Source organism: Salvia hispanica, chromosome 6, assembly GCF_023119035.1.
Source record: "Salvia hispanica cultivar TCC Black 2014 chromosome 6, UniMelb_Shisp_WGS_1.0, whole genome shotgun sequence".
Classification (NCBI taxonomy): Eukaryota; Viridiplantae; Streptophyta; class Magnoliopsida; order Lamiales; family Lamiaceae; genus Salvia; species Salvia hispanica.
The window spans coordinates 14,860,104-14,887,139 of NC_062970.1; the positions used below are offsets into that span (position 1 = coordinate 14,860,104).

Sequence of the window (27,036 nt, forward strand, 5' to 3'; positions counted from 1 at the left end):
GTTGGATTGATGTTTCGGAGGATCCGGTGTACGCCAACAACCAGAAGGTAACTGCGTATTGGGAGCGCATCGCCGAGAAATACAACGCGGCCAAGCCGGCATACGCCTACAAGCGCCACAGGGAACAGCTCCGCAAGCACTGAGATCAAATAAAGAAGCAGGTAAATTTGTTCGCAGAGGAGTACGAGAAGTGCGAGAGGGAGCAGGGCAGTGGCGAGAGTCTCGCGGATGTGCGGGACAAAGTGATGCAGTCGTACATTTCATTGTAGGGAGATTTCAAGCACTACCAGTCCTGGGCGCTCTTGAGGGACAAGCAGAAGTTCGTTGGTGATGTGATTCCCCCATCGACGGTGGCAAGGAGGAGGGCGTCGAAGCGCACCTTCGCTGATTATACAAGTAGCGATAGCGGCGCGTCTCCAATGGACCTCAACAATCCGGTGTTCGAGGATGAGAGTTCCGGCACACCGATGTCCTCCCGGTGTCCCCTTGGCGTCAAGGCTTCCAAGGCCAAGGGCAAGGCCACATCCTCCTCCGTCGCGCCGCCTGACCAGGCCCCGTCGCCGACCTCGAGTTCGACGCCGTCCGCGACTTCGACTGCGGCCCATGCCTACTCGGATTTGGCGGCCTCCTCCGACTACAGGACGTTGTTGGACGCGCACACCGCCCTCATGCAGGCGACCAACCCGGCTCAAATCGAAGGCATCCAGCGGATGATCGATGGCCTCAGCCGCAAGTTGGGACTACTCTAGACTAGCCTCATTTTTTTTGTATTTAGTGCTTTTTTTATTTCTTATTTTGTAACTTTTTTTAATTAAATAATATAGAATTTTCCTTTGTGTTGTTTTTATTTGTTTGTTTTTATTTACATTTGCAAACATAAAAATATTAGTAAAATGCTTAGGGCGTCACTTAGGGCGGGCTATAGTCCGCCCAACTGCTGGTGGAAGGGGCGGAGGATAAAATGCTGATGTGCCGGTGCATAGGGCGGGGCTTAGGGCGTCGCATAGGGCGCCCCATTATGGATGTCCTAAGGATCGATCCCCCTGACCATTTGGTCAAGGATGGACGAGTCTCATGTCACTCGACCATAGCCCTTGGGTTAAACTTATTTAGATTTTCTATTTCATATATTCTTCTACAGTTTTTTGGCTCATTAGATTTTTATACCAATACATTTATTTACTAGGTCCCTTACACTTATTTTGTTTCATTAGATCTTGTCATTTTAGAGATTTTTATACTTATATTTTTAATCTGGCTGGATTTTTATGTAACTGACCTCAGAATTTAATTAAATTTTCAAGTGTTAATTACATGTATTTATTTTCCTTTTTTTCTTTATCTCTTTTAGAATGAATTCAGCTACAATATTGACTGATAAAATAATATAAGTATAAAATCTCTTAAATCAAAATGCATCATTATAAAGATCTAAAAAGATAGAAAGAAAATGTTAAAAAACTTAATGAAACAAAATATATTAGTATAAAGACCTAATAAATTAAAAAAAATATGACATAATTTAATAAAATAAAATATTTTAATATGAGGACCTCCAGATGTGTTTTGCCTGACGAAAACGAAAAAAGAGAAATGGTAAATGAGTTCGTGATAAGAGTAAAACAGTCAAAGCATGATTAAGCGTCTTATCCTGGCATTTAGAAGTTCATTAATGCATTTGCAGATTATCTAAGGATTTGGTGAGTGAGTACAGTTATTCACAAACGATGAATATTAATCTCATTGTTTCCTGAATTTGGCTATTTCCTCCTCATGTTTCAATCATCAGACTTGTGAGGAATAAAGTGGTGATTCATTGATGACATCCAATTCCAACTCCTCCATCAACGTGTTTAGGGCGCTGCCCACAACCACCAACCACTTCGCAACCACCGCCGCCGTCACTCTCCGCCTCGGCGACGCCCTACGCCGCCGCTTTCTCCTCCGCTCCTCCCTTAAGGTAACAAGTCAACTGCGATTAAATTCAAAACCCCTAATTGCATTGAATCTGCAACATTTCTATCTCCATCTGACTGTTTCCTGGATCTCTCTCTCCAGTGTGGCTTGTTAAAATGAATCAATTAGTGCGAATTACATTTTCACAAAATTGATCTTGTTTGAAAGTCTTTGTGGCTTAGACTTCTAGCTGAACGGCCAAAAGCTTCTGTTTTTATTTTTTTATTTTTTACTTCTGTTTTCTCTGATGATTTAAGGAGCGAAATTGATGAAGCCTTCTTCTTGTTCTTAAAGTTTAGCACTTAGTACAATGAGGTAAATTGCAGAACTTTACTTGAACATCATGTCAACCACAAATAATCTAACCCAAGATGCTGCTAGCGGGAATGGAACCCTAAACACAGGCCTAGCAAGATAGACACTTAGTTATATGCATAGCTTATCTTTGAGTCCAAATGATTGTCATAAATACACAATTTTTGTGATTGAACACCGTTGTGCAGTGAAATGCTATGTTGGTGCTCCAGTTACAATGAGCATGGTGACTTTTAAAGCATTGCAATATGTAACGAACCAAACTTAATTGACCATTGTACGTGGTTTTAAAATGGATATTCAGTCTGATGTAGACATGGCAGATATAGTATGTGAATTTTTTATCTTGAACTAGGAAGAGCTTACCATCATGTCAATCTCTGATCCCTACTAGTGAGTCTTCACTATAATTATGGTTTATGTGCATTGTACAGAAACTTTCTATTCTTAGCGGTGTGCCTCATTTGGAGGATGTCTGTCACGAAAGGGCCCTTCAGCTTGCAGGTTTTAATTGTCTCCAATGGTCATTCAATGCCTTATCTGGGACACTCTCGAGCTTAAGTTTCTTCAATGGAGATAAAAGTGGAAGTAATTCTAAAAACCTGGGGAAGCCACAATCAAGGACACCAAGAAGAGACTTCTTTGATGGAAGGCAATGGACTAATATCCTTCTTGCTGCTAATGTGTTGTAAGTATCAGTATTTCATACAGCTGCCAATGTTCAATTCTATTATGTTGATATTCTACTGATAAATCTCCCTAAGAATATACAACATATATTCTATTAAATAAATAAGGAAGAACAATGGAGTCAGTGAAACACTAAAAGGAAATTTGTATGTCGAATTGTTAAAAAGTTCTCTTAAATATCATGTTTCATGAGTTCCCTAGGCAGTGAATATCTTTCCTATATTTATCTGCAGAGTTTATATTGCACAATATGCATCAGATGGCAACCTCATGTTTCTGGGTGCCAAGGTTTGACTTTATTGCCTTATCAAAGTACTGGATAATATGATACATACATACATACATACATACATACATACATCAGAATTTCTGTAATTGGACATGTTTCCTCTTATATATTTGCAGATTAATAGTCTCATTAGTAAAGGGCAGTTATGGAGGCTAGTCACGTCTTCCTTTCTGCATGCGAATATTGGGCATCTGCTGGTTTGGTTTGAATATTACTATAAAAGCCCTGATTCTGGTTGACTCGGCATGTTAAATTGAGAATAGTTTGTCCTTTTCAGGTCAATTGCTATTCTTTAAACTCAATTGGGCCTACTGTTGAGAATATATGTGGTCCTAAAAGATATCTAACAATATACATCAGCTCAGCAATAGCAAGTAATAACTGGAAGCCCACTACAGTCAGTAATTTTCTTGTAATCTAAAAGAAGTCCATTTGTTCTCATCAAGGCCTTTGGCATACCTCAGGTGCATCCATGAGCTATTGGTTCTGTAAAGCACCAGCAGTGGGTGCTTCAGGAGCTATATTTGGATTGGTAATCACTTTTCTTCTACAAGTGCTGCATCTTTTGGGTCCTATTTAAGTTAACTTTATTGTCTTTCAAGGTACTCTATTCTGTAGAAGAAATCTTATTCAGAGCATCATCATTACTGTATGAACTGTTGCAGAGTTGCTAGTCAATTGACATTTTTTTTTCTGTCATTCTATCTCTGCCTCTGGTTTCTCTTTATCTAATATTGGTTAATCGCTTACATACTCAGGTTGGATCCTTTGCTATGTTTGTCCTGAGGCACAGGGGCATGGTCAAAGGCACTGAAAATGATCTGAAACATATTGCACAAGTGATTGCTATAAACATGGTACGTAAACTTCTCGAGGGCTTAATGTTGAAAATGACAAATCTTAATGTCTTCTATCAGTTGGATTAAATTTTCAATTACTTCAACTTCATCATTATCTCAGTTTGTCCCAATCATTTAGAATCTTGTGACTGTACAGGTTTGTTATAACCACTTTAGAGTCTTAGAGAACATTCCTAATTAAGATGTGAATTCCCGACCATATCTTCAACATGTATTATCTCAGTTTTGTCTCCACCATTTAGTATCTTGTGACTGTACAGGTTTGTTATCACCACTTTAGAGTCTTAGACAACATTCCTTATTAATATGTGACTTCCTGATCAAATCTTCAACATGCATTTCACTTTCAGCACTTCAAAGTTAACAACTATAATCATTCAATACACATTATTTTCCAACTTACTTTACAAGATATCAGGTCACACAGTATGATGTGCGATGATTGCTGGTAATTGTGTGACTAGTCTTCAAATTTCTTCTCCGTACTTGATTAAGGGAATCACCTATATTATTACTTCATTTTATAGGATATTGTAATGATACGAGTCATGACAGAACTCTGTTGCATGCTTCGATGATCTACCTAATGAAATGAACATCTCTTGTGCAGACAATTGGGTTGCTGTCTCAGGGCATTGATAACTGGGGACATGTAAGTTGGTTTCTAATTCATAAGACAACTGTGCATGTATGTATCAACTTCTTGCAACTATGATTCTCAGAACATTGCTGCTTCAGTCCTGAAGAATCTTAGAACAATATTAAATATGTACCCCGTTTGTTCCTTATATACGGTAATACTCCATGTGTCAAATATTTCAGGCTGGAGGGTTGCTAGGCGGGGTTGCGGTGTCTTGGCTTCTTGGTCCTTCCTGGGAGCTTCAGTCCGTTGCCCGTGATGGCAGGAGAAATTTCGAGGATAAGGCACCCATTTTTTACTTAATGAGGAGGCGTCCTAAGTAAGCTGAGCATTTCTCAACCATATTGGAATTTGGAATGGTGAGGATTTCTGTAAACTTGCAGTAAATCTTACACCTGAACCTAAATCTAGCACTTGTCTGACTATACCAACTGATGTATCTCACTTTATAGTTCAGAAAATTGGCATATTATAGCACTAGACACCGAATTTCTGCGTTGACGTCTAAAGTGGGTATCGATGTGAATTACTTGTATCGTTATACTATTAATTACTCACCCTGCCCTAAGTCCCATTTTTCCATTTTAGAAGTATCATAGTATCATGTAATAAAAGTCTCATCTCATTTTTTTTAAGTGAAACTCATATTGCAACTCATTTTACATTATAATCTTTAAAGTGCAATCCACATTTCACTCATTTAATATACTCATAACATATTAATCAATTCATTAAAATTTGTGCTAAATCTGAATATTATCAAGAAACTTCGACTGAAAAGGATAGAGGATAGAGAGAGTATAAAGTAACCACTGGTTATAGGCAAACAATCTTCCTAAAATGTCTTATTCTCAAATGTGTTCTGGGTTCGGCTCATATGATCGTATCATATGTAAAAACCATCCACCACGAACTAGTAAACCTATTAAGTAGATTGTTTAATTTGAGAACGTAAGAAGAAAAAAACGGTGCAATAACATCTTAACGAGTTCAAGATGATCATTGCGCAATTGAACTTGGTTGATATTAAACTCTCTGACAAGATTTGTGCCCTAGTTTTGCTAACCTCCGTACCAAAAAGTTAAGCCAACACGTTTACAACAGTTAGTGTCGCAAAGGCAAAACTAATGTTTAATAGAGTAAGAGATCTGATGATTGCATAGAAATTTGTCAAAAAAAATCATTATTTTTGGCTTCGACAGTACAATACAATACAAAGAGGCAGATTAAAAGAAAAGCATAATCAAGAAAGATCAAAATCTTCAGGAAGGAACCAATCCAAGAAAGATGTGGATCAAGTTAAGTGTTGGAATTTCTTGCATTTTAAGAGTTAGTGTGAGATGCCAAAAAAATACTCCCTTCGTCCCCTGAAAAATAGAAACATTTGAAACGGCACAAGTTTTGATGCAACATTGTTAAAGTAAAGAGACAAAAAAAAATGTGTTAGAGTGGATCACACCTCATCAGAGAGAGAAAAATTTCCTAAAAATGAAAGTGTCTATTTTCAAGGGACGGACCGACAAAGGAAAGAATTTATATTTATAGAGAACGGAGGGAGTGTAAGAATAAGGATTAAAAAAGCAAGAAGACATCGAATGCCCCCACATCACATGGCGATGGCGAGGCGTTTGTCCTGGTATGAGTGTGAGTAGTCTGATGAAATCGTAAGTACTGAAATCTAGAACTGTCATTTTCATTCATGAAACTATGTTGGCATCATTGAAATATGTTTAGCTACATCTTGTTGATAACAAGCCGTTGAAGATCGTTGAAAAGGGAAGCATGCCATGATAAAACTAAATGGAGTAAGATTTTAAGATTATATACTGCAAATCATGTTTCGAGATATTTGTATATGTAAAACTCCACATTCACTTTCATCCATTTGTGAGTAGTTTTGCTTAATTCATTTATGCTATGTTTTATAAATATTTACGTCTATAAACAAATAAGTCTAAATTTTCTGTACCTGAATAGTGAAATATGTCTATAAACAAACAACTCAAAAATTTTGTACCCGAATAATGAAATACTACAAGTTTCAGTAGGTGACTTAGTTTTTTCGCAAAAGCTCAATTATCCATAAAATATTCATAACCTTTTCATGAAAAATTAATTTCAATTCAACACTACTTTGTTTGTAAAAAATTCATGTGACTATGTCATTGGTACAAGAATTCTAAAACAAATGAGAGCGCTCTTTAACCGCAAAAATAATCATATTCTAGAAAAATTACTTTCTTAATAAAATTATTCTAATTAAATTTGAGACCTACCCATTTAAAAAATGCTCTCATAGCAATGATACGACCACACGTTTCAAGAGAAGCAACCTATTAGATGCCTATAGTGTGTGAGAGTATAGTACAATAACGCAACAAATCTTTTGTAGGTTGAAGCATTTTAGAAGACCATTCACCCAACAAATCTTATGTAAGGTGAAAGCATGTTAGAAGATAATTCTCATTTCTTTACTAAAACTATGTAAATAGCTATAGTCCTTTTTTTTGTTAACATTACATTCCGCACTTCCCATAATTGCACATCCCAGAAAGAACCTGTGCATTTTACAGTTTGTTCTTTCGGAAACCTGCAACTAGGCGACCTACCAGTTTCCTTTGATGGTTAGGTCGTATACGGCCATCCTGTAAGGTTAAGTATCAACTCCAACTCACTTTTTTGTTGCTCTCTCAACCACCAAAACTGTTCGTTGACATGGGGGCCTCATCTAGGATATCCAGAGCAGGAGGAAGAATGTCAGCAGTCCATTTAAGCATTGGATACTCAGACTGTAAGCTGCAAATATGCATATTATTCTTCAGCAATTCTCAACCCAAGAAAATTGCAGATCAAAAGGTGGCAATCAGATACAGAGAAACAAATTTCGGAAAATTTAAGCTGAAATCTATAATGCACAAAACTACATGGCACTGAATACACTTTATGCATAGTATGTACCATATTAATGTACAAGAATTTGAATTTCTGACAATTGCTAGAAAGTTCTAGTGAGCAAACAGAACCCTGATTTTAGTACAAGGATCATAATTGCTGTGACAAAACATAGCTTAAATTATCATTAGAAAATGGATGTTTATTAGTTTTCCAATTAATGTCGACCCAGTTAGAAGTGAATTGCGTCAGTAACATTTTTGTTGCAGCAGATATCCTCCAGCATCCTATTAGGTTTTTACCCATTCATAGCATTTGTTTCAATTGCAAATAGCAATTTACATGAGACAAACCATTATCTTGAACCATGCTCATCTCTTTTTCAAGAAAGCTAAATGGCAATCTTCCATACAAATAAAAGCTTTCTTCTAATAGAATGAGAGTGAACAACTATATGTTTGAAAGAATAAAAACATTTGATCTAGGCAAGACTACAAGATAGCTTATGTGTTGATCAGATGAAACTATCATAGTACCCCTAGCATGGTTTTCTCGGAATAGTTTACGGCCACTGATTGGGATGAAATTCCATAGACAAAGCACTTAAACTAGTACTCCATATGTGATGTGATAGGATTATTCAAATACCTATTTTTTCCTCTTAAAGATGCATTTTTTGTAAATAAGGTAACAAAAACCATAGTTGCTCTGGCGGCCTGATTTTTGTTCATTAAAATGCGGAACGCAAAGTGCTGGAGGTGCACCTGTCAGTCTGAGACAATTCTATATCATGTTTTTCTTATACTTTTGAAATCAACTTTCAGCAGCTGAATCATAGTTATTAAAGGAGCAAATGCAAACAACCCTAGAGACACACAAGGCACACCTTTTGAACTTTAGGCACAAAATTAAGAAAAATATTGATGATGATAAATTACATGTTAAACCATTGTAGACTTAGAAGTAATGATAGTAAACTTTATTGTCGTTTTGATACTTACATGAATGAATATAGGATGGACTGGTTGGTGCAGTCTGGGGTGTTGACACTGCTCCGGGTGATTTTCTGGGGGAATGGGGAGACAAGTTTCGAGAAGTTGGAGAAGGACTTGGTGAATCATCAGAACCACAATGTTGACAGCCTTGAGCTGCTATGGGTGTGGGAGAAGGAGAACCAGAATTTGGAGATAAAGAATGCTGAGGAGCATTATGTGGCCTGGGTAAAGGTTCATTGGCATAACATGTAGGACATGGTGCTGGGGCATGGTGTGAGTTGGGTGAAAGGCCAGGAGAGTAAGACGGCGCCATAGATGGTCCACTGTGATAATCTATTGATGGAGATGGAGATGGAGATTGAGAAGGTGTGGGTGCGGGTGTGGGTGTGGGTGTGGGTGCGGGTGCGGGTGTGGGTGTAGGTGCGGGTGCGTAAAGAGAGTGATTCAGAAATGAGGACAAACTAATTTCCTTAACTTTTCCAAAAACAGAATGATCAAGCCCAAGGTTTTCCATAGAGGGTGATCCAGTAATTATTTGAGCTAGCTGTCTTAATCTCTCTGGCTGTATAGGAATGTCAGATGCAACTAAAGCTTCAACCATCACCGGCGGATCTTTTGTTGAGCCATGCTTGTTTGTTACTTGTACGTACACCATCTGCATCGAGAAAGATTCTATCAGGCCAGGAGGAAATGGATAACCAAATTCATATCCAATTAGATGAGACCAAACATCAAAGGCTTTTAATTCTAAAGGTAAACTATAAATGGAAATGAAAAATATATCCATGGAAGTCTCAGTTAGAAGAAATTTTAAATCTTTAAATATAAGCAGCAAAGGAATAGAATAAAATTTAAATTGAAAACATAGCAGCCGCAGCAACAACAGTAGTGGGTAGACCAGATTAAGAAAGGATGCATGTATCATCATTCATCCCCTTGTGCAGATTAAAACAACAAAGTTACATACTAACAAGTACCAGTATTCAAGCTAAGGGAATGAAATTCAACTGCTGACCCAGAATTGCAATGGTATTCTAAAGTAGAAATTAGTTTTACCTCATACGGCGTCAGGTGTAATCCCAGTTTTAGTTGTTCTTTCAACACTGGAAGATTTTCTTTGATATCATAAATTGAGCTATTGAGGGTGAAATTGACTAGAGGCAAAGACAGCAAAGGAGTTCTCTCTGGAATTATAGTAACCCCGCCAGGATATTTTAGAATCTCAAATGAAGAAGGTTCTCCAAAAATTGTGGACGTTAACGTCAAATTGTACTGTTGAAGAAACAGATCAATCAATGACAATTTCAACACACTCAATGCCACAGGATTTGTTGTACTATTAATCGGATCAGGAATGAAGCCAAACACCACATCAGTCCAGTTAGATAAGCTATTCCAGTTAGAGGGATCTGCCGGATGCATGGACAGAACAGCAACCTGTAAAAAAATAAGTGATCATCAACAGATCTATTCTTTTCTCTGAACTTGATGGTTGGAAAAACAAGTACTGTATGAAGTAGAAGATTGAGGCCAACCTTAAAGGAAAGGACACCTATTTCCTCATTGATATCATATTCTAGTCTTGAAATATATGGTATAAGTTCAGAAATTGGCTTTTGAAGCTGGAAATATGATTGAACAGTTGCTGAAAATAAGAGCCATAACCATTAGTCAGACAAGGAATGGAGATTTTAAACAAAGCCATCAATAATAAACAACCATTTTCTTCCATGTAAACTCTTGCCCTCTAGAAATATGATAATAAATTCATGTAAGATTCAAGGAAAGAAAAACACAAATAATGTGACACAACATTATAATAACAGTCAAAACTAACTAATCCAACTAACTTTTATAGTAACTACCTTTTCTAAAAGTTATTGCAGTCTTCACAGCTTAATAGATGGTGTAAAAGATGATGCTGCAATCACATTATTACTAACCTGGTCTAGAGCCTAGGCTACACAAATATAACAACTAATAGAAAACCTAAATGGTCCAATTCTACATTTCCAACTCAAATAAAGTATTGTTAGCTTAATTCACAAAGTGCATGGACATTTGAATAAATTATACTCCCTCCGTCTCCGTCCCTTAAAAATAGACAACCTTTGAAATGGCACGGGTTTTAACGAACAATTGGTAAAGTCAAAGAGAGATAGAAAGAAAAGTGATTGGAGTATTGTAAATGGAGAATGGGATCCTCCTCATTAGAGAGAAAAAAGTTTCCTTAAATAGAATTAGTCTATTTTTAAGGGACATCCCAAGATGGCAAATGTGATCTATTTTTAAGGGTCGGAGAGAGTATATACAAGAGAGTAGACTTCAATCATTAGAATAAATAAAATTCTTAAGAAGGCTGCAGTACTGGCAACAGTGTGCCAATCAGGGCATTAAAATCATCAAGTTAGGTACTCCCTGGTCATATTCAAAGATTTCAGCAATAGATTTTATTGTCATTATTCCACAGCCTGGAAAAGAAACATTATGGTTAGCTTGACAATCTACAACTCGACATTCCTAATTTAAGAAACATTTCTCCTGCCTCGAGAAGAGCAGACAGACCATTACTCTGTCTACAAAGACCAGGAGGAACAGATCTTGCATAAAGAACCGATCATGCAAATGCATAAAGAGCACAGTTGCTGCAAGTAACTACGTTCATATAAAGACCTCAATCAAAGTTATCTGTACTGAGTTAGTTGGAGTAAAGCCACATACGTCATACAACTCAATAATTACCAATTTGTTCTACAGTCCAAACAACATGTAAGAGCTGTTATACAGCGAGTTTTCACAGCAACATATTACACATCAGAGGCCAGTTTCTACCTTTGGACTTCACAAGAAATCTGTACACGAACTTATTCCAGTATAAACTATAAGCATATTCAAGTAAAATAAGCTTCAGAACGCTCCAATCACCCGTCAAAAACATCTCTTTTAACAAACACCACGTAAAGAAGCGCCATAACCTCAAATAATTGGCACAAGAGTCCAATTCTAAGTCCAAGCACTACGCGTAAGTACAATTAGAAGCACTATAGGCAGAAATACCAAATCAATTACAGGTTTCTAGCAATTACGAGAAATTCAATTCACCTAATAAAAGAAACCTAATTCTAAAGCAATCACAACATAACTTCCTAAAAACCCCCAATTAAACATGTAGGGATAAGCAATTCACCACTGAGCTTGATTGAGGTCTTAGCATCAAACCCTGGATGCTTGTATCGAAAAGGAAGAACCCCGAAAAGGGCAGAAAAGAAAGCGGCGAGACTGAGCATTAAAACTAGGGCGCATTTGAAGCTGAAGAATCTGGAAACTCCCACCGCACATCTCTGGCAGAGGAAGGTTCTAGAGCTGTGACGAGGCTGCTGCTGCTGCTGCTGTACAATTGGCAGTTGCTGATTAACGGCCTTCCCCATTCCCACCACAGCATCGGTTCGGAGCGACTCTCTCTCTATCTAAGAAATCAAAATTTTATCTCTCTAGAGATTAGAGAAGGGTATGTATGTATGTATCGGCGCAGCGTACACGTAGAGGCAGAGGAAGGGGAGCGGGATGGATTTGTCGTGATTGGGTTGATCTCACTATCAGAGTGAGTTTGTGTGAGAAGAAGATGTGGAGAGAAGAAGTTGGGGTGGGAAGGAGAAAGGGACGGGTGTGCAATGCCAACAAATGCGAACCCAATCTCCCTACCATTAAACGCACTCAATCTAAATGCTTTTTTCATCACTTATTGCTTCATCTATAATTTTACTTTAATCATTTTACTATTCACATATTATATGACTGTGTAACGACTTCAGAAAAGGACTAAAAGAGAAACTTTTTTTGGTTTAAATAAAAGTGGATGTACAGTATTTTTTTTCTATTAGATTAAGAGTATTTACTCACAGACTAAGTGATTATTCATTGAGTTTATTCATTCATAGACACCTCAAAAAAGATATTAGGATAGCTAACTCTAATTATTTGATTAAGAATGGACGAGTCATATGTCTCTCGATCACATTTTTTAGTTAGGAAGTAAGTATATTCTTTGTCCTATCATTATAATTTTTTCCCTTTTACTTTTATATTAGGGGCAGGGCACAACTCCTATAATTATACGTGGTTTCTCATATCTCTCCATAAAATCTCACTTCAAATGACATAATTAGTCAATTGATTAAAAATTTAAAATTCCTAAAAACTACACTAATTATATTTTAAAGAAAACTAAAATACCTAAATTACTTATTCAAGAGCATCCATTCACCTCCCCTTGCACCTCTCGAAGACTATGGAATATCATCGACATATATTGGGCAATCATGGTGCCTAACTTCTTGAACTTGAGAGTGCAGTTGAGGTTGACCACAATGAAAGAGTAGTTATCTAGAAGAGCGTCAAAGGGGTGTTATGTGCTCTGTTAGGTTTGATATACTGAAAAGCATGTTTCAAGCAAGTTTCGCTCGAATAGAATCTTGCTTGTATACATAAAACTCTATAATCCACTTTTAACCCGATTCAGTATTATTCGAGCAGTTTCGCACGAATAGAATCAGTATATTATTACATTGTGTTTGCTTGTGCATTTATAAGATGTTTTACAAACATTTAAATGCATAAGAAGTAAACAAAGTCTAAGTCTTTTGCTTAGTAGACCGGTTGTGGGCGTCGTCCACTTTAAGGTAACACGGTCCGATCTAAGCAATGCTTTGCAAAAGAAAAAGAAGAATTTCACAACCTAGACAGGCTTAGAATACCTATCGTGAAAGGTTGCAATGTCAGTCCGTATATTTCTAAGCCTTACTGAAATAAGATGACATTGGTGTGGTATAGCACTGAACGGATCTAACAGCAAGACGTGTCTTTATGCTATCTACTGAAAGACTAGGTCTTGATAAAATACTATTTCTTAATCTACATATGTTAGCATTGAGCATACGGTATTGATTATGCACTACTTTGACTTATCAAATGGTGCGGGTTTTTCGCAACCCAATAATCCTGATATATTGGGTAGTGGTGATTAATATCTAGCGGTGCTAGGATTGCTATTATGTTGAAACGTGTGCGAGGTGAGTCTCGTTTGATAATGTCCTCAAGAGGAGCTCGAACAAAGTTTTATTATTCGGAAAACTGGTCAGTTGGAGTTTTATCGCTCTATGAATAATAAATAAATGTTTCTTGCTAAGTCCACTCTTGGAATTAATAAGATATTAATTAATTAAGTCCATAGCAGACATTAATTAATTAATGGACATTTGTATCTTAAGCGCGATAAATAAATAATAAACAAATTGGAAACCCGGATTACTTGTAATTTCGGATTTGGATGGGGAGAGTTCAATATTACTTCTGTAGTGGATGCTCGTAATATTCCAATATAAGCTTGTATTAAATTGTGGGTTCAATTTAATTAGTAAAAAGCTAATTGGGGGAGCCCATATCCAAAACCTTCCATAGATCCCTGTCTGGGCCCAAAAGGAATTTAATATAAATAGGAGAATAAAGGAGACATAAATCATTATTATTATTATTACTCATAATTTTCGTTCCCCTCTACCTAGAGGAGTTCGAATTTCTCTCCTAATTGGAGAAGGATTTCTTCTGTCTTCTTTATTCGAGTCCTAGTATTTTGATAAGATCAGGCCACCCTGATATCGAGATACAGTTCGGGAACCAGAGAGAAGATCTGTGGTCTAGTATCGAAGATCATCACGTGGAGAAGGCGCGAGCAATCGACGATTCTTTGGAGAATCAAATCGGTAACTCTAAACCGTAGAAATCATGTTTAGGATTTATTTTCCATGAGCATGAATTATTTGCGTTCTAGCATGCAATTATCTGTTTAACATGTGAATTGATTAATCGCATAATCGGTCAAATAGATCCTACGTCTGATTTATTTATTTTGTACAAGTCTTCCGCTGTGCAAGGGGCACCAAACCCCAACAATTGGTATCAAAGCCAAGTTTTGGCTCTGATTATGTGGATTAATTTCTTGTTATGTGAATTGCTTGAATGCATGTTTTTCTTCGTTGCGTGGTTGTTGTTAATTTTCAATTAAATCAACATATCGTAATTCGTAAGTACGAGGAAGTCGAATACCGCACGAACTTGTGATATGCCCAAATTCAATGAATTAGGAAATTTAATTCTCCAGAATCAATTCATAGCATACATGTTTGTCTTGTGAGATGATTACGTGCGACAGTAATCATTATATTCATGCACTTGAATTAAATTTGAATGTGCAATCATTACATTTAAGTAATTATTGCATGGAATTCATCTTGCAAAACCTTTTAACGTGCGTGATTCGTAATACCGCGACGATCTGCCGTGAGCGTCGCCGATGGTAACGGAGAGCAGCGCTTTTGGATGCGGACGACGTGGATTGCAGCAGCAGCGCTGTGGCAGGCTGGGCGAAATAGCGAGCTGCCCAGGAGGGCTGCTGGCGGTATCCACGAGCTTCGTCGGCAACGTGCAGTAGCGGGGACTTTCGTGCAGCAGCGCCGGTGCTGCAGAGACGACGTCGCATAAGCGACGACGCAGCAACGCAGGCAGCAGCAACGGAAGTCCGAACTCCACCGACGTGAGGAGTTCTGCACAGCAGCGACGGTCTGATTCGGTGTCGCACAGTGGTGTCGTGTGGCCTAGAACGGTGGTTTGCACGTGTGCAGCACCGGTGGCTGCGGTGACAGCGCAAGGAGCCGAGGAACATCAACCGAGATGGCTGCAGGCGGCTGTGACATCTCCGACCAGCAAGGGCGGTGGTGGCCGTGGATTCAGTGGGAGTCAAACCGAGCCATGCAAGGTTCGGTCAAGATTCTTTCCAAATTTGATTAGGATTTCCAAATCCTTGGATTCAATTTTGCAAATAACATCAAAATAAACAGAGATCGACATAACAATTGAAGAAATAAGCTAACAGCAGAGAGATCTATGCAAAATGACTTGAAATTTAACCGCTAAACGCAGATCCACGAACGGTAAAACAATTAAGCATCATCAACATCAAGGTCGACTCCCAAAAGTGAAGTTCGACGGTGAAAACAAGCAAAACAACTGAAATTAAAGGTAATTGTATCTTCGCCCTCACTCGGACGGTGTTGCCAAACACGAGATTTTCTAGAAAGTACCCTTCCGATCACGACCACCCCAGATCCATTCCCAAGTGTGTGTAAAGTGTGTGAGCTAAGAAGAGTGAAAAAAAAACTCTCTCTTTTGCGTTGCATGCTCTTCTATATATATAGGCGTTTGAGTGGGCCCAGCGAGGTATAGATAAGACTTTGTTGCCCTCAGCTGTAGACTCCTCTGTCACGCCAATTTTCCTTGTAAATCCTGCTCACTTCGTTCCTTTCCTTCGCTAGACCATCTCCTTCAGTACTTCCTTGATCTAGCGATTTTCTTCACACACCTGGCTTAGGAAACGTGTTAGACCCAGCAAATTATAACATTTTTCGCACATTACCGATGCATGAAATTAGCCTTATCAAGTTTATATGAATTTATTCATAGATAAATTCTAGATGGATTTGGATAGTGATAATATAATATTTTATTCTTATCTTATAGATTTATATGGATTTGTTCCTAGATAAATCTTGGATAGATTTGAATAATTATAATATAATATTATTTAATTCTATGGATTTATATGGATTTACTCCAAGTTAAATCCTAGATGGATTAGGATTAATATTAATATTGATTTATTTTATCCTATGGATTTGAATAGATTTAATTCTATTAAGACAAATCTTAGATGAATTAAAATAAGTATTAATCCAAGTTATCCTTATCTTTTGGATTTATATCCTAGATAGATTAGGATAAAGATGATATATAAGAAATCCTTAATTAATTGGATTTAGATAAATTTATTTATCTAAGAAATCCTAAGAAATGTTTGATATATTCTGGATGTCTATTCTAAATAGAATTAAGATTTGTATAAACCTTGGTTGATAGGATTTTATTTTTATCTTATGGATAATGATGGAATTGTTTCTATCTAGTAATATCCTAGTACGATTTAAATAATGATAATCCTAGATCAACGTTATCTTGAATCGTAGGATTTGATTTTATCAAAATAAAATCTTGAATAATCCTAAATGGATTTAGATAGTTAACTCTATCTTGATAAATCCTAAATAAATTTGGATAATTGTTATCCAATATAAAACTTAATTATTTAATTGATTCTCCCTTGACTAGATTAAATAATTGCCGATAATTATCATGTGTGTTAAAATGTCATGCATTAAATAGATTTATCTGTTTATTTGGTGTTTATCTATTTTAAGTGGATTATCTGCTTTATCTGCTTATGTGATAATTATGCAAAAACCATACAAAATATCTAAGTGATGATTACAACAAGTGCGTTGTATACGGTCTCCATCGGTTGGACTGCCAAATTTTGTGAAGCTGATTTTCTAATATTATCGCCACCTACAAAGTAGGGACAATAATCCTACGAAAACAGTAAGTTCATAAGGGCGGACTTCTCACATAATAAATAGAATGAACTAGAAAGTGGTTCCCAATATTATTGCCACCTGCAAAGTGGGGACAATAATCCTAAGGAACTGCGAGTTTCAGGGTTCAATCAGAATTTATGAGATAGCTTGGTTTTGTTATCAGCACATGAACATTGTTATGGGAGTGTGTTGTAGAAATAAAATTCTGTAATGCTAAATCTGATGGTCGTGCTTAGGCAGCATTAGGCGTGTTGACCTCCAAAGGAGGAAGATATTGATGCGTCGGTGTTGTGACCAGTAAAATTGTCAAAGTTTTAATGCGTATTAACCTCCAAAGGAGGATACAATTTATTAATTTTGTTGTTGTAAGATACATAATTGTTTTGTGGTTATTTGTGATTATGTATTGAGCATGAGTATGTGATAATAAGTTTATTTGTCAAATCTTCATTATGTCATTTAATATTTGTCTGCGATCCTTAAAGAAAGAAAACTCGAATGCCTAAATTATGTAGACCGGAAACGAAAATGGATAAAATTCTCATCGCTGAAAGCTTGGAGTTTATACTCAATGATTCATGTCCTCCATTTCCTCGACATAATTCCACGAAGAATGTTCGAGAATGCATTATGCATGTACTTGACAAGCTCTTTGAGGAATAAGGTCAAGCTATTTTCCTTTAAGTAGCTCGACAAGTCTTGGTTAATGACGATGAAAGATGGATATCAATAGAATCTGTCAAGATGATTCGATTGGAATATCCTAGAGTGACAGAATGTTTTGAGGATCTTTTGATCACTCAAATAGTTTCTGACACAAGTCATCGCCTAAAGTAACAAGAAATGACTATAAGAAGGTTTAACTGAAAAGTAGAAAATCTTCAGAATAATAGTCGTTGTGTTACTATTAGAGGAAAGTAACATGATAGATGACGAATTCATAAAGGCTGCATTTTTCTTAAGTCCTAGTTCATTTGAACAAAAGACTAGATATGGAAATGGGAGAGCCTGGATTGTCATCAAAGTTTGTTTAAAGCGAGAAAAGATGCTTTGTGAGTTGGATTGACCTATTTTATAGAAGGACAATGACTTACATGACAATGCAACTTCTAAGTAAGAGATCTTGATCCAGTTAGGTTTTTGTTGCAGTGGGAGCTATTAATGCTCAACTATTGTTTTATGGTTGATGCTTAAGGCATCATAGTATTAAAATAATATAAGTGCGACAAGGTTGAGTATTCAACAACACATCAACTTCTTAATCATTGAATGATAAAGTATTTATGGCTCTTAGCCTTAAGGCCAAGAAAATACTTAGAAATTGTTCGAACTGATCTAGACTATCAAGATTTTAATATTTCGTTAAATAGCTTGAGAGTTGAGAAAGTCTATTTGATGCACTATGAGTTAGAATCATTTGATTTTTCAAGAGATTCAGAATACTTATAGAAGTGCAACATAGAAAGACTAGCAAGTCTTAATGGTTTACACCATAAGGAGACGAGCAAAGGGTTATGATCAGTAGTGGGAGTCTAATCTCCATTAACGAATCCAAGCATTCATCTAATGAATGGGATAGTTATGTAAGAAGGAATCGAAGTCTTTCTAAGACAAGTTTGATTATGTGATGAGTTGTACTCATTAAAATCTTATCATTGATGGGATAAACATTAAAGAAACTACCAACATCAGTACCTTCTACAAAACACGAGTTGTGGACTAGAGCGTCTCTAGTCTAGCACATCTCAAGGTGTAATGTTGTTCCAACACGTGTTGGAAAAGTGTCCAAGAAATTGGAGTTGTGTACTGAGGCATGTTTTAAGGTTTTTCCCAAATGATGTAAGGTTATAAGTTCTGTAATCTTCAAAGATATAATTCTTGTATGAAGATCTAGAGATGAACTACAAGCCTAACAGCGTGATAACTCTCAAAATAAAGAGAGAGATATCGGATTTTCCACATTACCAAGAAGTCATACCATTAGAAACTTTTGCACTAATAAAATCAACTTCAGTACCTAAGATTGTAAGAATCATATCGTAGTGGGAGCGTTCCACTGGAACACAACAAGTTCATGGGTCTAAGAGTGTCGTAAGACTCAGTCTTAGATCAACTTGAACATAATCCCTTTAACTACAATGTAGTATTGGTTCATTTGGATATTCATCCTTGAAAAGGTGATAGATTTCAAACTACAATCTAAGATAGACAACATGTTTTACAAGACTTGCAAAACTACCTATAGGCTGTGTCAGTCAGTGGGAGCTAGTATATTTGCAAGTGTAAATATGGATCTCAAAAGGCTAGACAATGACAATGGGTTATGCCCAAAGAGAATTATCTTCTCGCTATCGTTGTGCCAGGATTTATTCGATCATATTGTCTATTAGAACTTACATAAATTAGAATGTATGTATTATGATTGTCAAGACAGCCTTCTATAAATAGAAGTCTTGAGGAAATCATCTACTAGAACATTCTAATGGGATATGTAATTAAGGGCAAGAAACGCATGATTGGAAGCTTATATAGACCTTCGTGGTCTTAGGCAAGCATCTAAATCAGAGTATATGTGTTTTATTAAAATTGTCAAATATTTGGTATTTGACTTGTGTCCTTAACAGTGCTATAAGCACAAGGAAGTTGAAAGTGCATTACATATGGTATTATTGGTACTCTACGATGATGAAATCTACAAAAGTTGCAAACAACTAAGATTGGCATCTGGCGTAGGAAACTGGTTGTCTACCCAGTTTAAGATAAATGATCTAAGAGAAACTAATTACATTCTTAGCATCTAAGTCCTTTTAAGATGCTAGAAAGAATGTTGACATTCTCTTAGGAATCATATATCTACACATTGCTTGGAACATTTAAGCATTAGAAATTCCATGAAAAGGTTTATACCTCTCAAGATGGAATTGTCTTGTCTCTAGTCAAGTGTCGTTTGACGCTTAGTGAGATCAAGAATTATGAGACTAGTTTCGGAGATAGTTGTCTCATGTATGCTATAGTGTGTACTAAGTTTGATATTAGTTGTGCTTATGCATAGCAAGTATATATCATATTAACCATGGCAAAGGATTTTGATTGAGGTAATGAATATACCCTAGTGCTTGAGAAAGACTAGTAACTATATTCTAGTTTACCAGTCATTCATGTAATGTCCTTGGGGTTACACTGTCTTAGTTTTATGACTAATCAGTGATCGAGTAAGTCATCCTCTGAATATGTGTTTATCTTAGGAATATCTTCCTAATAGCTTTAATCGTAAGTTTGAGTATGCCTATGAGTATTATTTTTTATTACTCTAGTGAAGGCTAACTCAAGGGACACACGAGTTTATTAAGCTAAGCAATCACATATGGGGATGAAATTAATTAAAGATCAAGTGCGCAGCAAAGACATTATGGTGAAAAAGATATTATCAGAGAACAACCAAGCAGATTTTTCTTTCACTTGTGAAATGAATGGTAGTTCGATATATCTAGTATCAATACCTGCTTTGTGTATAAGTGGGAGAGTTTTTGGCAGTGGGTATACTCGAAAGCATGTTTTGAGTATAAGTGGGAGATTGTTAGGTTTGGTATATTGAAAAGCATGTTTCGAGCAAGTTTCGCTCGAATAGAATCTTGCTTGTATACGTAAAACTCTATAATCCACTTTTAACCCGATTCAGTATTATTCGAGCAGTTTCGCACGAATAGAATCAGTGTATTATTACATTGTGTTTGCTTGTGCATTTATAAGATGTTTTACAAACATTTAAATGCATAAGAAGTAAACAAAGTCTAAGTCTTTTGCTTAGTAGACCGGTTGTGGGCGTTGTCCACTTTAAGGTAACACGGTCAGATCTATGCAATGCTTTGCAAAAGAAAAAGAAGAATTTCACAACCTAGATAGGCTTAGAATACCTATCGTGAAAGGTTGCAATGTCATTCCGTATATTTCTAAGCCTTACTGAAATAAGATGACATTGGTGTGGTATAGCACTGAACGGATCTAACAACAAGACGTGTCTTTATGCTATCTACTGAAAGACTAGGTCTTGATAAAATACTATTTCTTAATCTACATATGTTAGCATTGAGCATACGGTATTGATTATGCACTACTTTGACTTATCAAATGGTGCGGGTTTTTCGCAACCCAATAATCCTGATATATTGGGTAGTGGTGATTAATATCTAGCGGTGCTAGAATTGCTATTATGTTGAAACGTGTGCGAGGTGAGTCTCGTTTGATGATGTCCTCAAGAGGAGCTCGAACAAAGTTTTATTATTCGAAAAACTGGGCAGTTGGAGTTTTATCGCTCTATGAATAATAAATAAATGTGTCTTGCTAAGTCCACTCTTGGAATTAATAAGATATTAATTAGTAAAAAGCTAATTGGGGAGCCCATATCCAAAACCTTCCATAGATCCTTGTCTGGGCCCAAAAGGAACTTAATATAAATAGGAGAATAAAGGAGACATAAATCATTATTATTATTACTCATAATTTTCGTTCCCCTCTACCTAGAGGAGTTCGAATTTCTCTCCTAATTGGAGAAGGATTTCTTCTGTCTTCTTTATTCGAGTCCTAGTATTTTGATAAGATCAGTCCACCCTGATATCGAGATACAGTTCGGGAACCAGAGAGAAGATCCGTGGTCTAGTATCGAAGATCATCACGTGGAGAAGGCGCGAGCAATCGACGATTCTTTGGATAATCAAATCGGTAACTCTAAACCGTAGAAATCATGTTTAGGATTTATTTTCTTGAGCATGAATTATTTGCGTTCTAGCATGCAATTATCTGTTTAACATGTGAATTGATTAATCGCATAATCGGTCAAATAGATCCTACGTCTGATTTATTTGTTTTGTACAAGTGTTCCGCTGTGCAAGGGGCACCAAACCCCAACAATCATCCTTGTACCCTTCCTTCCCCTTGGTTTTTCTCTTCACTACTTTAGTCCCCATAGGACGACTTTCAATGTCGGGGGATGAGACAGAGTGGAGATTCTCCTCGATTTCCATATTCATATTTTTAAGAATGTCGATAAAATTATGGCCGCTTTGCCACATCTTCGGGGTGTTGACCATGATGTCAGCCGAATTTGCTCACGAGACAGAATCGTCCCAAAATGCCATGATGTTAATTAAGATGTTTTAAGTTCACTTGAAGCAAGATAAGATTTGTTTTCCCTTCTCTCAAAGAGATGAGACGTCCGTTCCGATGACATCAATGCTTGATGTGTTACAATACATACTATGTAATGTGATAATGGTTAGTTGCATATCCTGGGCATGATGTAGCTGCATTCACAATAGTACATTCTATGTGTGGGAATTCTGTTTTATATCATTTATGCAACTCTATCCTATGCTCATGGGGGCTGTCTGATGGCTAGCTTAGTTCCCTCCATAGCCATGAGACTAGTCCTTACTAGGAAACATAACCGAGCTGCGATACTTATTTCTACCTCGACACACACATGCATTGAGCACGAAAATTTTCTGGCCATGTTCATGAAGCACGTGAGATTCTGCTGCAAACTTGATCTGATCTACTCAGCACAAATTCACATTGTTCAAAAGTATTCAGATTCCCTTCCTTTTCTGAATTAGCATCAGTTCAAATTTACGGTTCAAGAGGCTCTATAAAGACAAATTACATTATAAAAAGAGGTGGCAATTAATATTTCAAACCTAACAAAGCTGAAGAGAGATTAAAAATCTGCAGAAGCTACAATATTCTTTACATAATACTCACGAGTGAGTGAATAATTAACATGTGATAAACAAATTAATCAGCAATTACAATGTACTTAAATTACAAGATGCAAGTTTTTCATCCATATTCCTGAGCTATCCTATAATAGTATTATCATACATCTCTTGAATCAATGGATCATGGAATATCAAATGTGCATGTGCAAATGTTTAAAAGTAACAGCTAACCAATTTCCTACTTGTGAACTTTTTATGATATTGGCAATTGGAGGCAAGGTAAGGCAACTATATCATCCCTTGATTCACCTCTCTATTCCTTCCCCTCCTTCCAGAACGCCCCAGGACGACTCTACTTTGGCGACGTAGGCGTCCAACCAGAGACGAACCACCGTTCTCATCATTTTCGTTTCCTATATCATCATCGTTTTCACTATCTTGATCAGAATACTCTAATTCATCTATTGTGTTGTGGCGATGCAATCTCACAGAGCCTCTATCAAGTGCGCCGTTGGTGTTGGAGCCTCTCTCTTGTCGTCTATTTGATCCGTCATTGCCTGCAGAACCAAAGGCCTGCAGAAAGAGGAACATAGACATCAAATTCTGATTAACGCCAACTCCCATGCCCTCATTCTGCTCCATGGCATTAATATCAGACCCCTCCTCCTCTTCATCTGAATCAGACTCATATTGACCTCCTCCTTCTATCACATAATCACCAAAAAACACTGCTCCTGGCATTGATGATCTTATGGTACTCATCACATCTTCTCTCTCTCGGTCACGCTCCATCCTCCTCCACTTCTGTTCTAGTGTGGGATCCACTACTCTTGGCTTTGCAGAAGGGTGGTCCGCCTTCACATGTTTCCGCAGCTCTTTGAATGTCCCCACAAATGTACAATTTTCCTGCATACAACTTCGTTTATTGGCATTGAGTTGCTCTCGCGCAGGCTCTACAACAGTCCAACCCTTCACCTGTCCCCTGCAAAGAGGACATGCAAGCTCTGCAGCATCGCCACTGTCCGCTGAGTGAGCAGAAAATGGACCAATAACTTGACTATCAAGTGAATCGTGAACCGAATGGCTGTCAGATGGTGCTGCTTTTGCATAGGCCTTTTTGTATTGGTCAAGGCAGTTCGAATAACGAAAACTTGTCCCGCACATGTAAGGACGACACCCTTTGTCATGGGAGGAGCACAAGAGAAGGACAGCATTGTGAGGACATTCCATGCACACTGAGCATGTAGCATCTTCCCAGTCTTTTTTAATTACCTTGGAGCAAGTGTCTTCCTTTTGTTTGTGCGATGGTAGGGGGTATGGTGTTTCCCTGCACTGCCGTGAAGCAATCCGGCGTCGACCTCTTGTACCTTTTGCCATTTCCTGAACAACACCCGCCAACGTAGGAATCTTATCAAACACAATAAATCACATCATTATTAAGTCAAAGGCAGCGGATCATGAAAAATTCGAACTACAGCAGGTTATGTATAAACACAATCAAATCGCCAACACCAAACACGTGGGTATAAGTTTATTCTTTTTTTCTCACCCCATTAAAATTGAGTTTATAAGCAAGCATATAAACAGGGTAAATATATCCAGCAACCAAAGCCTTTATTTACAAATTAATGCATTAAATATAGTGTTAAAATTTGTTGCATGAGCAGAATTTTTTTTTATAAAGAGGCCTTATGCTATCAATTCCAATATGTGCACCAATTAAAGCATGCAACCAAAGGCAAGTAGATATAAAAAAAGCCCAACTGCAAGTAAGTCAAGTTGCATATGAATCATGATGGAGGAAGCAGTCAGTATAAGATAACATAAGATCAAAATCCACAATTAACCACTGAGAAACGAAAGTAGAACATAAGATCTGGTGAAAGTTGCCAATCAATAAAGTGATAAAAAAAAAATTACTATCATTAAGTAAAAATCCCTGCAGAAGAGATTCTTTCAAATATTCTCAGTAAGTGAACGAAATGACCAGGTAACCAGTGAGCGTCCTGGAGAATTTAAGCTAAATGTAAATTATGAGATGAGAGAATATGAAACTCTATTACTACCACACTCAATTCAATACATCTAAATAGTACCATTACCTTGGCTCACTCCAAAAATGACACCCAACAAAATATAGAGCAAACAAGAAAGAATTGTAGGTGCAGTGCAGCAATTCCTAATCAAAACTTGTATGAAGAAAACATGAAAAATGTATAAACTTATGAAAATATCCAACCAAAATAACATGTCAATTATGGGAAGGGAAATCAATCACAATTCACAAAAGCACGACTCCTAGTCTCCTGCCAAAATCAAAACAAGCACAGGACAATTTCCAATACCTCCAACTCAGCATCAGTGCACAAAATAAATTATAGAAAATGCACGTATGTAAAAAATGTCATGGTATAAAGTATCCTTCTCATAACCAACTCTAACTTAATCAAAATTTGAAGATCACAACATCTTGTAAATGCATTAGTTGAAAGAAAGAATGGCGTCACTACCAACTGCCACTTCTGTTAATTTTAGCAAACATAGTTCATAGAAACTTCTCAAAAACTAAAACCTCATTTACCCAACAACATAAGCACAAAATTCACGACCCAATTTCATCCAAACCAGATCTTACACTGTTGGAAAAATCACAATTTATTAGAACGTCATCAATAGCTAAACAGAATTACCAATTCAAATAATAAAGGGAGCAGTCTCAATTTGCACAGAATTCAAAACCAGAATTCAGCCACAAAAGAGAAGAACAAACCCACCTCGTTATCCACAAAGCAAATCTGGATCCTAGTTGAAGAATTATTGGCGGAGACCAAAATGCGCATCCACTATATTTATATACGCGCAAAAACAAAATTCGACCTTCAGAAAATAAAATATCACTACATCAATCACGATTCAGATTCACATATACATACATATATACATACACAGCGTTATTTTATGAAAGGGAGATTCGGATAACATGCTAAGTAGATACCTAAAGGCCAAAACACGAAACAACGTGCCACAAGCTCGGAATCACGCGATGCGACAGATAAGGCTATTGAATTTTTTTTACAGAAGCTCAACTCAATCGATCGCTCATCAATAAATTATTAGATTAGAAAAATCTATAAACTAATACAGCAGAAAATAATATTTAATCAGTAAATCAATAAAGGCACCAAAGCACATGCTCCACGACGATTTAACCATAAATTAACATCACAGATTCCCCAGTTAATCACGCCTACAGTGAAAATTACGCTGCAAAATATTTATGAAAAAATGATAAATTAGCAGGAAATGCTTACCGAAGAATTTTCTCGTAATTGGTGGATTCTTCTAATACTTTTAAAAAAGAAAAAAAAATGCAGCTATACAAAAAATTATAGAGCTTAGAGAGAGAGGGTTGGTGTGCATCTGAGAGATCGAGGGGATATCAGAATTCAGAGGGCGGCCATTTCTCCAAGCTTTCAATTACTGCTTAAAAATTCCAATCACTAAATAATTAATTACAGAAATGGGCTGAAAACATATTTGAGAGTGTTGTATGTTAATATTGATAAAAGAAAACGGATTGTTATTAAAGTAACCGATACCTTTATTAAATAATGTTTTATTTACTTATTTTATGAACGTGGAGCAACTTAATATAATTTCTTTCGGTAATTATTTTTAATTTAGGATATATAAATATATATACAGGGCTTCATAGTCGATACATATCTTAATTTATTAGTTACCCTAATAATTTTGAGAGATTTCGGAAAAAAGGGTTCATTTCGCTGACCTTTATAAGGGATTAATTTCGTTGACCTTTTAAAATATGGGTACGAGGTATGCGAATTTTTCGAAAGAAGGGATTTTCGATTTTTTATGCATTTTCTCTTCTTTTTAAGGATTATTTCATTCCTAACATTTATTAATTGACCAAATTACCCTCTACAAATTTTAACACAATTTATAAAAAATCACCCCAACCAACCCCCACCCCCGCCCCCAAACTGCACGCCTCTTTCCACAAACTGCCCCATCCTGTTCTCTCCTCCATGGCAGCGTTTGTAAGGTACAAAAAATACACAGATATACAAACTTTTGAGAGCTCAAATCGACAACGCTTCCGCCTTTGAGAGCTCCAATTTCTTCTCTCCTCAATCTCGCTCCAGCCAATCTCCAGAAACTCAACCGCCATTGTTAAATCT

At 36.8% G+C, this 27,036-nt stretch overlaps 3 protein-coding genes across 14 annotated transcripts; 1 reads left to right on the top strand and 2 right to left on the bottom strand.

Moving 5' to 3' along the window:
* The first annotated feature begins 1,580 nt into the window (after positions 1-1,580).
* On the top strand, positions 1,581-5,291 carry LOC125193805 (RHOMBOID-like protein 10, chloroplastic). 5 transcript variants are annotated; one of them, XM_048091693.1, is made up of 10 exons: positions 1,581-1,700; positions 1,790-1,960; positions 2,706-2,959; positions 3,195-3,249; positions 3,367-3,447; positions 3,528-3,624; positions 3,715-3,782; positions 4,009-4,107; positions 4,721-4,762; positions 4,933-5,291. In XM_048091693.1, exons 2-10 carry the CDS (start codon positions 1,820-1,822, stop codon positions 5,071-5,073), a joined length of 978 nt encoding a protein of 325 aa, XP_047947650.1. In that variant the 5' UTR covers positions 1,581-1,700; positions 1,790-1,819; the 3' UTR covers positions 5,074-5,291. The 5 variants fall into 5 exon arrangements, with proteins under 5 accessions (XP_047947650.1, XP_047947651.1, XP_047947649.1 ...); XM_048091694.1 differs by having other exon boundaries at positions 1,688-1,704; XM_048091692.1 differs by lacking the exon at positions 1,581-1,700 and having other exon boundaries at positions 1,711-1,960.
* A 1,906-nt stretch (positions 5,292-7,197) lies between these two features.
* Positions 7,198-12,337, bottom strand: LOC125195986 (anti-sigma-I factor RsgI2-like). Of its 4 annotated transcripts, XM_048094308.1 has the most exons (6): positions 11,825-12,334; positions 10,173-10,282; positions 10,006-10,074; positions 9,694-9,909; positions 8,644-9,292; positions 7,198-7,546 (listed from the first exon to the last, which is right to left on the bottom strand). In XM_048094308.1, the coding sequence occupies exons 1-6, from the start codon at positions 12,063-12,065 to the stop codon at positions 7,479-7,481; spliced, it is 1,353 nt and encodes a 450-aa protein (XP_047950265.1). In that variant the 5' UTR covers positions 12,066-12,334; the 3' UTR covers positions 7,198-7,478. The 4 variants fall into 4 exon arrangements, with proteins under 4 accessions (XP_047950265.1, XP_047950264.1, XP_047950263.1 ...); XM_048094307.1 differs by having other exon boundaries at positions 7,198-7,478; positions 9,694-10,074; positions 11,825-12,337; XM_048094306.1 differs by having other exon boundaries at positions 9,694-10,074.
* A 10,543-nt stretch (positions 12,338-22,880) lies between these two features.
* Positions 22,881-26,370, bottom strand: LOC125196042. Of its 5 annotated transcripts, none has more exons than XM_048094393.1 (4): positions 26,146-26,370; positions 25,830-25,892; positions 25,609-25,711; positions 22,881-24,241 (listed from the first exon to the last, which is right to left on the bottom strand). In XM_048094393.1, the coding sequence occupies exons 3-4, from the start codon at positions 25,672-25,674 to the stop codon at positions 23,123-23,125; spliced, it is 1,185 nt and encodes a 394-aa protein (XP_047950350.1). In that variant the 5' UTR covers positions 25,675-25,711; positions 25,830-25,892; positions 26,146-26,370; the 3' UTR covers positions 22,881-23,122. The 5 variants fall into 5 exon arrangements, with proteins under 5 accessions (XP_047950350.1, XP_047950353.1, XP_047950349.1 ...); XM_048094396.1 differs by having other exon boundaries at positions 22,881-24,214; positions 26,146-26,369; XM_048094392.1 differs by lacking the exon at positions 25,830-25,892.
* Between the last annotated feature and the right edge of the window lie 666 nt (positions 26,371-27,036).